Source organism: Populus trichocarpa, chromosome 13 (genome assembly GCF_000002775.5).
Source record: "Populus trichocarpa isolate Nisqually-1 chromosome 13, P.trichocarpa_v4.1, whole genome shotgun sequence".
Taxonomy (NCBI): Eukaryota; Viridiplantae; Streptophyta; class Magnoliopsida; order Malpighiales; family Salicaceae; genus Populus; species Populus trichocarpa.
Genome location: NC_037297.2, coordinates 2,786,315 through 2,800,484, shown reverse-complemented (window position 1 = coordinate 2,800,484; position 14,170 = coordinate 2,786,315). Strand labels below are relative to the sequence as shown.

At 35.2% G+C, this 14,170-nt stretch overlaps 1 protein-coding gene across 2 annotated transcripts; it reads left to right on the top strand.

Moving 5' to 3' along the window:
• Positions 1-9,154: 9,154 nt before the first annotated feature.
• Positions 9,155-12,348, top strand: LOC7487669 (uncharacterized). Of its 2 annotated transcripts, XM_024583758.2 has the most exons (5): positions 9,155-9,648; positions 10,500-10,610; positions 10,703-11,615; positions 11,702-11,932; positions 12,019-12,348. In XM_024583758.2, exons 1-5 carry the CDS (start codon positions 9,391-9,393, stop codon positions 12,024-12,026), a joined length of 1,521 nt encoding a protein of 506 aa, XP_024439526.2. In that variant the 5' UTR covers positions 9,155-9,390; the 3' UTR covers positions 12,027-12,348. The 2 variants fall into 2 exon arrangements, with proteins under 2 accessions (XP_024439526.2, XP_024439525.2); XM_024583757.2 differs by having other exon boundaries at positions 9,156-9,648; positions 11,702-12,348.
• Positions 12,349-14,170: the final 1,822 nt, after the last annotated feature.

The window sequence follows — 14,170 nt, the reverse complement described above, 5'->3', positions numbered from 1 at the left end:
TTTTCATTCACTTTATCAACTCGGCCATCATGACTATATAGAAACTTTAACACTGCAATATTATGTAATGCAACACACAATTTCTTATTCATCTATTGTAACATTTATACAGTCTAGGAACCTTAATTGCAGGAGTTCAAATATGTGTAACGGAAAGATAATTACAATCAAAATTAATAGCAATATTTCAAACTAATCCTATGATTACGAAGAGCACAAAATCTAGACACTTATCATGGTAACAGCTGCGGTTGAATTGGCAAAGAGTTAATCTCATCAGATTCCTTGATACACCCCTGCAAGAACGGGCTACCATCGGATAGGCCGATCTTGTCTTGTAAGAATTCTGTTTGTTGCCGGGAGAGAGGCTTAGTAAACAGATCCGCTAGCTGATGAGTCGTGTGAACATTAAGAATTTTTTTCGCAACCAAATCTCTCACAAAGCGAATATCAATCTGTATATGTTTCATCCTGGAGTGCTGGACATGATTGAAACTGAGGTGTGTTGCTCCCAAATTATCACATAGGAGTAAAGGCGGTTGTGATAGACAAAACTTAAGTTCTTGGAGTAGAGATAGCAACCACACACTCTCAGCAGCAGCCGTTGCCAAGGCCCTATATTCAGCTTCAGTTGACGATCGTGCGATAGCACGTTGCTTTTTAGAACTCCAGGAAATTGGTGTGTTACCAAGAAATAGCAGATAAGCTGAAGTAGATTTCCGGTCATCTAGACTTCCAGCCCAATCAGCATCCGAGAAGCAAGTTAATGTGCTGCTTGATGTTTTGCTGATAGTAACTCCATGAAAGATTGTGTTCTTCAGATAACGCAACAGTCTTTTTGTAGTTGTCCAATGAGTCTGCTTGGGATGATGCATAAACTGAGATAGTTTATTGACAGCAAAACTGATATCAGGACGTGTGAGGGACAAGTATTGCAAAGCTCCAATAACTTGACAATATTCAGTGGAGTCAACAGATGAAGAGCCATCATCTAATTGTAAAGGAACCGAAGGTGAGAGAGGTGTGGCAACATCGCGAGCACCATCCATACTAGTTTTTGCAAGTAAATCTCGGATATATTTGTGCTGAGATAGAAATAAGCCAGCTGCAGTAGGAATGACCTCAACACCAAGAAAGAAATGCAATGACCCCAAGTCTTTGATGGAAAATTTCCTGCCAAGATGATCAACAATACTTGCAACAAAAGTTGTGTTATTGCCTGTGATAATTAGATCATCCACATATACCAGACAATAGGTAAGTGTAGAACCAGTATGAAACACAAACAGAGATGAATCGGATTTAGAATTTAGAAAACCAAATTCTGTCAAGGCATGCTTAAGGGCACAATACCAGGCACGGGGTGCCTGTTTTAGGCCATAGATAGCCTTGGTGAGGCAGCAAACATAGTCAGGATGTTTAGAATTCATGAAGCCAGGAGGTTGTTTCATATATACTGTTTCGGTGAGATGACCATGAAGGAATGCATTATTAACATCCAACTGTCGCAAAGTCCAACCCTGCATCACAGCGATAGTCAAAACAGTGTGTATAGTGACCGACTTAACAACAGGACTAAATGTTTCTTTGTAATCCAGTCCAGGTCGCTGATTGAACCCTTTGGCCACTAGTTTGGCTTTGAACCGATCAACAGACCCATTAGCATGCCGTTTCACCCGAAATACCCATTTACAACCAATAATATTACAATCAGTTGGAGGAGGCACCAATTGCCAGGTATTATGACGCATTAAAGCAGTTAATTCGGAAGACATGGCCTCACGCCATCTAGAATCAGTGAGTGCAGCAGTGACGGTAGTGGGTTCTAAGGATGATGGAATGGGGTGTTTAGTAACAAGAAAAGATTTCTTAGGTTTATAAATGTCATTCATGGACCTAGTAGTCATACGATGCATTCTCACAGTAGCATTTGCAGGGACAATGGAAGCAGAGATTTCAAGGGAAGGACTGGGATTTAAAAGCAGAGGTGAAGTGGAATTACTTACCTGGAGAGGAGACGGTGCAGAGGAAGACCCACGCTCAAACGATTGCAAGACTTCAGTACCCACATCCAGAGAAGTGCTGGGACTAGGTGAATCAAACGGTAGCTTGGATAATGAGAGTGGCACAGAAGAGCACTGCTCAACTGATGGAGAAGAAGGATCACTGTTGTGACCGGGCTGTTTAAAGGGGAAAGTGCTCTCATGAAAAATGACGTGGCGGGATGTAAAGATTTTTTTGGTAGTTTGCTCAAAGCACAAATAAGCATTTTGGGATAAACTATAACCCATGAATATGCATGATTTTGATTTCGGCTCAAGTTTGTGTTTATTGTATGGTCGGGTTAATGGATAACAGAGACAACCAAATTGTTTGAGTTTGAGATAGTTGGGTCTTTGATTGAATAATTTTGCAAATGGAGACTGATTATTCAAGGTGGCAGTGGGCATGCGATTGATAAGATAGGCAGCAGTTTGAAATGCATAGAGCTAGTATTTTAGAGGCATGTGAGCATCGGTGAGCAAGGTAAGACCGGTTTCAACGAGATGGCGATGTCGCCTCTCAGACACACCATTTTGTTGAGGGGTGTGAGGGGCAGTAGTGTAGTGACTAATGCCATGCACTGAAAGACAATTTTTTAGACCAACATATTCCCCACCATTATCAGAATAGAGACTTTTTATTTTTGTGTTGAAACGATTTTCCACAAGATTGCGAAATTGGGGAAAAATAGTTTGAACATTGGATTTATGAGTCATGGGATAAAGCCAAATATATTTGGTATAATGGTCAACAAAAATAACATAATATTTAAATCCATTAATTCCAAGATCATGAGATGGGCCCCAAACATCCGTGTAAATCAGTTCAAGTGGAGTAGTGCTGGTAAGACCATGAGTACTAAATGATTGATGATGAGCTTTGTTTTGAGAGCATGAAGTACACAAAGAAGAACTGCCAGTTTTATTGGTGGGTAAAGAAAAGGCATGAATGAGATGATTAACCAATTTGGGTGATGGATGACCAAGACGTTTGTGCCATCTATCAAATGTTGAACGTTCATGAACATAGGCAATAATATTTGTCTTAATGGATGGTAGCTGCTTTGGAAATGGATACACTCCATCTTCACAGTCGCCCTTGAGTAGGAGCGCCCCCGTGATCCGATCCTTCACCAAAAAATAAGTAGGATGAAATTCAATGTAAACATTGTTATGATTGGTAAAATGATAAACAGATATAAGATTTTTATGAATGGTTGGAACGCAAAGAGTGTCACGTAAATGAAAGACATGATTGGATGTTTTTAGAGATAACGACTCAATATGAGACACAAGCAAACCTGATCCATCCCCAATTACCACTTCATCAGTACCATCATATTCATAATTAATCGTCAAATTGGAGAGATCAGTGGTCATATTGTGAGATGCTGCTGAGTCAACTAGCCACTTGTGATTTTTGGGTTGGGAAGAAGCTGCACAATTTGCAGAGAAATCATAGGCAGACATTTTTTGGCATTGTTTTGCTGTATGACCCAGTTGATCACACCATTGACATTTGGGTTTAAACCTCATGTGACCCGAATTGAAAGACTCATTTCGATGAGTCCCATTATGTCCACGTGGAGTAGAAAAAGAAACCGGGGGACGCCATTTGGACTGTCTAGAATTGGAAGCCAACTGAGGGGTCCAACGATTAGAATAATTAGCAGTGGGAACAAATGAATTGGCAGATTGTTGCTCCAGCCGCCGAAGATAATTCTCATGACTAACAAAAAGGTCATGAATCTCTTCAAATTTCAGAGACGTTTCATGGGCACGAATGGGTGCCGCAATTTCTCTGAATTCAATACCCAATCCATTGAGTATGTATAGAGTTAGATCATCATCTGAAACGGGATTATCGATGACAGCTAGTTCATCAGCAATTACTTAATTCCTTGAAGAAATTCAGTAACTGGACGAGACCCACAAGTGCTCAAGGTCAAGTCTTCCTTAAGCTGCATCACACGCGTTCTGGATTTGCCTGCATACAAACGGGTAAGTGTTGTCCAGGCCTCATTTGATGTTTTGTAGGCAGAGAGGAGAGGGGTAATAGTGGTGGAGGTGGAGGCAAGAATAGCATGTAGAATAAGCTTATCTTGGCGAATCCAGTGGGAATTCGTAGCTTTGGATGCAGTGAAGTTTTGTGCATCAATAGCAGGACATTTGTGTATACCTGTTACAAAATCAATAAGATCATAGCCAATGAGTAAGGCTTCAAATTGAGCACGCCACTGAGAAAAGGTAGAGGGAATAAGTTTTTCATTGATGGTTGTGGCAGCATTGATTGTGATAATGGGTGAATGTAGGGCTGAGCATTTCCGGTTCGGTCCGGTTTTGAACCAAAATAAACAACCAAACCGATTTTATTTTTTTTTAATTTTTTGAACCGAACCGAACCGAAAACCGGTTCAAACCGATTAATTTCGGTTCGGTTCGGTTTTTTTAACATAAAAACCGGAAAAACCTATATTCAAACCGACCGGGTTTTTTTTAACAATCTTCTCTATAGCTTCTCCAGCTTCCCTCTTGTTCTTCCCTACAAAGTACAAACCCTACAATTTCAGAAGTCCAATTACTCAACAAACAACAAATCTCAAACATGTGTAACTGCAAGCAGATAAAATACAGCAAAGAACCATTCCATTATTCTAAATCCATCTTCAGTAACCATAAAATCAGTCTCCACGCATTACAAAATGGTTATGAAAGAAACTAAACGACCTTAGCAGGAATTACATCAGGAGCTGTGTCAACCTTAAAAAAGAAAAAAAAAAAAGGGACCCAAAACCGCGATGAGAGGAAACGAACATTGAAGCCGTGAAGATGAAGATTTGAAGCATACACTAAACCAGTCCCTGGGTCGTTAGATTTGAAGATGAAGATTGAAGCCTTGTTGAAGTTTTGTTAGATGACTAGAAGTCTAGATCTGGCCATGAAGTTTTGTAAAGTGATGGAGAATTAATTTTTTATCAGGTCGAGAGTGAGAGAGGTTTAGATTTGAGAAGATTTGAGAGATTTGAGAGAGAGGTTTAGATTTGATGGCTGGGGGGGCGGCTGGATGCAAGGGAATGCTAGGGTTAAAAGTTTAGATTTGAGAAGATTTGAGAAGAGAGGTTTAGATGTGAGAAGATTTGAGAGATTTGAGAGAGAGGTTTAGATTTGAGGGCTGGGGGGGGGCGGCGGCTGGATGCAAGGGAATGCTAGGGTTAAAACTTAAAAGTTTAGAAATGGCTTTTATAGTTTTTTTTTTTTACTGAACCGGTTCGGTTCGGTTTTTTCGGTTTCAGGCTTATCAAACCGAAATCGAACCGAACTGGCCGGTTTTTTAAAATATCTAATCGGTTTAATCGGTTTTTTTTTCGGTTCGGTTTTTTCGGTTATTTTTTTTCTGGTTTTCTCGGTTTAATTGGTTTTTCGGTTTTTTTGCTCACCCCTAGGTGAATGTGTTGAATCGATGGAAGGTGCAGTGGTAGTTGCCATTTGCAGGAAGCAGTAGAAGAATAGTAGAAGGGATGAATACTCGTTAGAGATTTTTCAGCTCTGATACCATATAAAAACTTTAACACTGCAATATTATGTAATGCAACACACAATTTCTTATTCATCTGTTGTAACATTTATACAGTCTAGGAACCTTAATTGCAGGAGTTCAAATATGTGTAACAGAAAGATAATTACAATCAAAATTAATAGCAATATTTCAAACTAATCCTATGATTACGAAGAACATAAAATCTGACACTTATCATGGTAACAGCTGCGGTTGAATTGACAAAGAGTTAATCTCATCAGATTCCTTGATAGACTACATGGTAATCTTGCTTCCTCAGTACTATCATTTTCAGTCTGCAAGCACATGGTGGACTGGCTGGTTGCAAGATGTGTTTTGGGGGCCGGCAAAAAGGTATTTTAGAATACCTCTTTTCGAAGTATATATGGTTTCCTTTTCCTTCTCTTTGTGCCGGCCTCGAACCCATAACCTTTAGGATTGAGCGTGTGTAACTCAAACCACCAGGCTACAAGGCAGACCGGCGGTGGTTCTTGATTCTTCTTTTTAATCTCTTTGTGCTGTCCAGAAAGAACAGTTCATTAGCTTGAGGCTTCAATGAATCCCACCTTGTCCGGCAAACTGTGCCTGCTTTCGAAATCAAGAACGATTATGTGAAAATAATGTATAATCCATTTTCAGCTATTTCTTTTCTGATAGATAATTCTCAGTTTATTGTTGACTCAAACTAGTTCACTTAAATTACAAAGTCCAAAACATCTCTCCCTTCCTGCACTTGGTGCAATCCTAATCTTAGCGAGTTTTGGCTGGACTAGAAGTTATTTTTATAGAGGTTTGTATAGGACTTTGTATAATGATATAATTGGATCGATATTATCTTTTTTTAATTTAATATGTTATCTATTTTTTTAGAGATAGTTTGGAACTATATTCTAAATAATATTTTTTAAAATTTTAAATTAAAATAAATTTATATTTTTAAATCGTTTTGATATGCTGATATCAAAAATAATTTTAAAAAATAATATATAAAATTTATTTTTCTTCTTCTCATTTCACTGTAATATCTAAAAAATACAAAAAAATTAATTGACCGTCTAGGAAAGATTTAAAAGAAAAGGTATTTTAGAATACCTCCATTTATCAATATAATTAAGTAATCAATGGCCTCCATCATCATCATCTTCATCCACCAGCCTTTGAACCCTCGATGTGTGGCAAGTGCATGGCACAGGCCAACAAGCTACGAGGGCGGCTGGTGACGGGATTCACATTTCAAAGTATATAAACAAGATAAAAGAAAAACAGTTGATTTTTTTGTTTCAAGTTTTTAATAAATCATATTTTGTTCCAACGAAGCATTTCCATATTGGTCCTCTACTTGCTTTTAATCAAGAACAATGAATTGATTACTATCCTGTAAAAGAATAATTGAATAAATTTATTCGGGTTAGCATGACAAACTTGTAATCTTGATAAACAATCATTTAATATAAAAACTGAGTTTGAAGTTATTAAATTTAAAACTCCAATTAATATGTATTTTAATTTTAATATTAAATAATCTAATTTTGATGTTCACAAATATCATGTGAAAACAAACGATTTTACATGATATGAATAAGAGTTTTTATTTTGATATTTTGTTTATTAATATATATATTTTTTTTTGCTTGGTCTAAAAACACCATGGATTCTGATGGCTAAACTCTGTCAAAGCTTTCCTCAATAATTTTTATTTTTTATTTCTATAATGATAACTAAAAATATAAAAATATTCACCGTAATAATGGTCATGGGATGGTATAAATGCAATAGACATCTTAGTGGGGGTCTCCTTTTTTCATCTATCCTTGTAAGCTTCTTTCTTCTCATTTCATTATAATATCTCAAAAATACTTAATTTTTTTTTAAAAAAGGTATTTTAGAATACCTGTGCTGATCAATAATTAATTAGCGTATATCCATCATCATCATCATCTACCAGCCTTTGAACCCTTGATGTGTGGGATGCGAATGACAGACAAGCCACTGAGCTACGAGGGCGGCTGGTGCCAGTTCTCGCATTTCAAATTATATAAACAATATAGTAAAATTGTTGAATTGGGTTTTGATGAATCATATTTTGTTCCAACAAAGAAATTCCATATTGGTCCTCTGCTTGCTTTCAAAATCAAGAAGAATGAATTAATTCATATAATGTGAAAACAAATGTATACTCCCATTAAATCTTCATTTTCACATCTTTATTTAATTTTCTCTGTATAATTTTCAGTTCATCACTGTGGAAGAAGTACTCAAGTAAATTTAACTAAATTGAAAGATCTAAAACTACCCCTAAAAAATTCCAAAACAAATTTGGGTCAGGCTCTTTCGGCCTGTATATAACACCAAACTCACTTACTTTACATGTTTTTTTGACCCAAGCATTGCACCTAGGCTCAACACTAAGCACGCGACTTGGTGCCCATTGGGCATAGCCAAGAATTTGTTTACTTTGAGTTTCTGCGTTTTCGGTGCAAAAAAATACAGTATTTGATAACGTATTAAATTATATTTTTCTTATTATAAAATTCATTAAAAAATTAAATTTAAAATACAGTTTTTAAAAAGCAGTTTTTACATGCTTTTATAACTGAGTTTTGTAAAACTCTATTTGTTTTTGCATTTCAAAAGCGCTTTTGAAAAAAATTATTTTTTTTACTTCAAATTAATATTTTTTTTATTTTCAGATTATTTTGATGCGCTGATATCAAAAATAATTTTTTTAAAATAAAAATAATTATTTTGATGTATTTTCAGGTAAAAAACATTTTGAAAAGTAACTGCAACTACACAACTACCAAATATTTTATACATGTTTTTTGCTGTACATAAATCCTAACCACAATTTTTACCAAACACGTGTAAATCCAACTAACAACACCTAACTATACTTTTTAAAAACTTATTTTTTTTTCAAATCACAACCTTAAAAACTACATAAAAAAACAAATGCACTAATCTCTAAGTGTTGACCTTATAACTATTACATCTAGCCTAGAATCTGATCTGGTTTGGAACTGAGTTATAGGATGTCTATTCAATTCATAATTCACCAAGTCAACATGAATTATTATTTTTGTTAAAAAATAAAAAAATATTATTTCATTTTTTTAATATCTTGATTTCGACTCGGATAATTTTAGACTGATTTGTTTAAGTCACGGGCCAACATACCAAGTCATTCAAGTTTAGATGAATTAATGTAAAAAATGATTTGAAATAAAACCCGGTATAGGTCATGCTCCAAAAATGCTTCTGAAAAAATTTAAAAATTTTTTATTTTATTTTTTACTTTAAATTAATATATTTTTTTATGTTTTTGGATCATTTTAATGTGATAATGTTAAAAATAATTTTTTTTAAATAAAAAATATTATTTTAATATGTTTTGGAATGAAAAACACTTTAAAAAGCAATCGCTACCATACTTCCAAACACCCAACTTGATTTGACCGGGTCACTAAAAACCCAATCGACTTAACCGGGTCAATGTTTTTCATGAGCAATTAAAAATCCATCCTGGATGATGCCGAGTGTTTTCCGCATAACTCATCAAGTCAAGCCGGTTTAAGAACCAAGTTGGAAATTGTAATTTATAAATAAACCATTTATTGATGATGGTGTTTATTCCTCTGTTACCGTTGAGATTTGAATTTCAAAACTCTCCACACCAAACGCCATCTTAGTCTCCATCCTTGAAAAAAAAAAAACATCTATTCTAAGAACCCTAATTTGACGGTGGCTTATTGAATAGCGATTCTTTGTTTGTTTATCAGAATCAATAAAGAGATGAAGCAGTCTCATCAGGTCTCAATAGCATCAAAATCATCGGAGAGGAAGCCACTGAAAGACTTATCAAATAACAATGGAAGATTCTTGAAATCTGTGAACCCCAAGAAAATATCAATGACAGCCAAGGAAATCGGTGATAAACAAAGTGTTGTTAGGGTTCAAGAACAACAACAACAACAACAACAACACCAAGACGATGACTGTCTCGATCGCCTCTTGCTTGTCCATTCTGATCTCTCGTCTCTCACTCGCCAGGTACTTACTTCTCCATTTAAGACCAAATCTTCCATTTACTACATTTTGTTTATGGAGAAAGTTTTGGTTTTTAATTGTATCTGATGAAACTCAGAGAGAATTCAAATTTCTTGATTAATTGGATGATTTTGATCTGTCTAGTGATTTCTTTATTTTGTCAAGTATATATGTAACCCAATAAAGAAATTTTTGATTCTGAAACCAAGAAGCTTCAATAAGCTTAGTGCGATTTTACCATGATAGTTGAGGCAGGTTTTAGGGAACCTTTAATGGATGAAGGGTGCACTTTTTTTCAATCATGAACCTCGAAAGAGGAGGATTGGAGCATGTGTTTTCTATTATCTTGTACGTTTCAGCCAGCTCCAAGCAAATCTTTACGCATCACCAAGAAGGGTTTAGTTAAATCTTATTGGTAATTTAATTAATTCGGTTACACACTGTAGTGGGATATGTTTTGGTTACACTTAGTTTGCTGATTTCAATTGCTAGCTTCTTCACTTTTGAGATGTGTCAAAGTTTATTTTCAGCAGATATTATTGAACATGTTCAATGTGGTACTGTATCTGTATGCTGCAATGCTGAAGGAATTCGACAGGATTGTTTAGTGGCGGGTTGTTTTAGATTCTTTAGTGATTGATTGCCAATTGTTACTGACATGATGTCATCCTTCGAGAATTGAGATAGAGTTCTTATTCTCATTTTGTTTCATAATTTTAAGATTTACTCTGTGTTTGTGTGTAATTTGTTTTGCATTTTGGCTTAGGATATATAACATCCTCTTTTGTTAACTTATTTTAGTTTCATGTTTAATTTGTAGCTGTCTCATGCATTATTAATCTATCAAATTACAGATAGATGAACTTGTTGCGCAAGCATTTAAATTGAAGGCCACAAGCAAAGAGGGAAGACAAGAAATTGAATCTTTTATGCATGTCTTGTCCAATATGCTTTCTTCTTTAAAGGTTACTACTCTACCATTTTCTTTCTCCGTATTTTACATCCCTTGCATACACTGTTGTGCAAATGATATAGGTATCATGTTCAATTATTGCAGCCATGGGTCCCTAGGTTTCAGAAGGTTCTTTCCAGTCATTTTGTGGAGCCTGAAAATCAATTACCGCATAAAACTGTTTCTGAAATAAATGAAGATGGAAGCTTTGATGTTGACAGCCCAGAAAAAACCAACATGGATTCGCTTATCTCTCCTTCTCCCCTTGTATCCTGGCGAGCTGGCTGCAATGTTGAGAGAGGTAGGCAACTATTTCTGCTAACACCCCTTCCTATGCCAAAAACACTATCTTCTAGATGTCAAGACTTGCCTAAATCAGTATTTGAAAAGATTTCCTTAAATCCTGCTGTTGAGCCACCATCAACTTCTACTATTTTTGGAGATGGAAATGAAGATTTGCATGAAGACATGGCAACAAAACCGATCACAAGTAAGCCTTCTGATCCCGTTGCAACTGAAGGAAAACTTGAGTGTCTTTCTTCCCCGATGTTTTCAAAACAAAACCACTTTGTTGCTATGACCCCATGCTTAAACATGTCTCCTCCAAAATCTTGTGTGTTGCTCGAAGCCATCTCTCAGTCCTCTCATAAAGGCAATTATAGGTTGCGGAAGTCCACGCCATTTCCTGTTGGTATTCATTCACACATTTCTGAATCCTCCGGCAGTGAAGGTTCTGAGGATCTGACTTTGAAGTACCCAGAGCTCTTAGGGATACAACGAGCTTATAAATCTAGAATGGGAATTAAAGATCTAGAGTCATCTCCAAACTGGTCCTTTTCACCTCCTAAAACTTGTATTGTTTTGGAGCCACCTGTTGAGAAATCATTGGACATCCATGTTGCTGATCACCACTTGAAAGTCCATGCTCCTGTTTTGAATCAGCAAACGTATTCTACTCTTTCAAAAGAATGTGATTTTCAAGGAGGTTGTCATCAAATCAAGAAACCTTGCAATGGAGGTATCCATTCATTTTCTTAATGTTCTTTGTCAACTCTGATAGTATGTTGAACACTATCATAATCATAAGTTCCTCTTTTCCAACAGGACCTGTATGTGGCGTCTCAAAGCTAATAATAGAAAGCACTCCTTTATGGAAGGAGCCTGAAAGCACAATAAGGACAGGGAAGCGTCCTGGTGAGAATACGCTGAAGAAGGAACTTTGGACAAAATTTGAAGCAGCATCTACATATGGGTTCCGTTTGGATGCTTCTGCATTCCAAGGGACTGCACAAAAAGGATTTCTTGACATGCTTGATGAAGCTTCCTGTGACGAGGGTAAGTCTAACTGCTGATGGTTTTGAGAAAACAAATATTTTATATGATGGAAAGTTTTGACGAGTGAATCTTGTTGTATGGTATAGTTGTTTAGATTGCCAATAACTAATGTATACTTCCCAAAAACATCTACTTCGAAGCATTCCTTTGAGTATCTTTGCAATATGAATGGAGTTCTTCCAGTGAAGAACGTTGCAAGTGCAAATGCTGGGTGAAGGCGATATGTGCTTTTGGAATACAAAGCCTAAGGAGTAGCTGGTTGGTTCCCTTTTACTGTACTATCTAAAATGTAGAGAATAAGCCCTTGGGAGATTATAAAACTTACTTCCATTAAACTAAAGACTTGGTCATTACTGTAATTGCTCTGATTAATATGAGTTTGCACTGAAAAGTCTAAACCCTTTTCTTCTCTTTTATTTTTGGCTAGCTAGTGGTTAACTGTATTATTTTTTGCATAGAATTAAAATTATATAGATGAGTCATGACAATGTCCTCACATTAGGCAGATCGGAGAGCTTTATGCGGTTCACTTGTTGGTAGGTTTTTTTTTTTTTTTTAGTTTAACGTGGGTGTCCGGGCTAGCTTGCGCGTACCTCGACTAATCCCACGGGCCCTGAAGTTAACGATCATGTAAGCCTCCAGTGGCTATCATATGAGCAACCACAGGGCTCGAACCTGAGACCACGGAGGAAGCAAACCTCTTGATTCCAAGTTCTTACCACTGGGCCACCACCTAGATAGTTACTTGTTGGTAGTTTTAACATACAATGAGGAGGAAAATTAGGTGGTAATGATTTTTTTTTAAAGTATTTTTTTTAAATATATTTAAATAAATTTTTATTTATTTTTAAAAAATTATTTTTGGTATTGGCACATCAAAATAATATGAAAACATTAAATAAATACTAATTTGAAGTAAAGAAAACATTAAAACAAATTAATTTTTTTCAAAAACATTTTTTGAAACGCAAAAAGAAATAATATCAATGTGTTGTTGAGTCTTATTTGCAAAACTTGAAGATTGAAGATCCATTTGTTTTTGTGTTTTAAAATTTTTTTTGAAAAAATTTAAAAATTTAAATTTTTTATTTTTTTTGCTTTAAATTAAAAAAATTTAATGCTTTCAAATTAGTTTGATGTGTTGATTTAAAAATAATTTTTAAAAAATAAAAAAATATTTTATTGTATTTTCACATTTTCTAATAACCCCTCGTTTTTAGGACAAGTTAATATCAACATATTAAAACGATATGAAAATACAAGAAAAAATAATTTAAAATGAATAAAAAATTAATTTTTTTATAAAATGTTTTTAAAACAAACAAGTTTTAACTAAATACGATAGCTTTATTTTTGCATAAAGATATTTGAAAATATTGCAACCAGTAATAATTAACATATTTCATAATTAAACAAATGTTTTTTTTTTTAATTGAAATAAGAAGGGTAAAAAAGGTATTTTAGAATACCTCCTTTTAATTATCATTTTCTTCAGTTTCTTCTTCCCTCTCTACCAGCCCTCGAACTCATGACCTGAGCAATAATCTACATATGCCACCAGGTCACAAGTGAGGCCAGTGATAGTTGTTTCCTTTAAAATTATTTTAACGTGTGACCACAGCTGTTAACATTGATGAGGTGTCAGCGACATTGTGACTGCCTTTTTTATATTTTTTGGAAATGTTATTCGGAAAAGAGGGCGGGAAAAAGAAAAAAAACAAGAGTTCCACTTACTTTGGAATTGTAAGAAGGGTTTGTTTGGAAGCGTGTAAAAGTAGTTTTTTTTTTTTATAAATAGTATTAAAATATTTTTTTATTTTTAATATTAATATATTAAAATTATTCAAAAATATATAAAAAAATTAATCTAAAACTAAAAAAACTTAAAATATTTCAAAAACACAATTGGATAAGAATGACAAATTGTAGAGATGGATTGCTGCCTCAATCCAGATGAGACCAAACTCGTCATGTCTTGTCTGACTTCCCGAACCCTAACCCTTGTTTGAAGTTACCTCAAATGTTCCGCATCGAAATTCATTTGCTTTGTCTTTGCAAAGACTAATAGCTAATATGGTTTATTTATTTAGACAAAGCACGTGATGAGAAAAGGATGTTTTTGTAAACGTGTCTTGCTCTCAGAATACAATTTGAGGTGGTAGAAGTGGACAGGCCGAAACGAACAAAGCTCGTTCACCTCGCCGGAGAGCATGGATGCTATTCATGGTATCCTTGCTA

Excerpts from the sequence above, each read along its gene's own strand:
- LOC7487669 (XM_024583757.2), top strand. The coding sequence starts at position 9,391 with ATGAAGCAGTCTCATCAGGTCTCAATAGCATCAAAATCATCGGAGAGG. Across the intron at positions 9,649-10,499 it reads TCTCGTCTCTCACTCGCCAG|ATAGATGAACTTGTTGCGCA; the intron begins GTACTTACTTCT and ends ATCAAATTACAG. Across the intron at positions 10,611-10,702 it reads ATATGCTTTCTTCTTTAAAG|CCATGGGTCCCTAGGTTTCA; the intron begins GTTACTACTCTA and ends CAATTATTGCAG.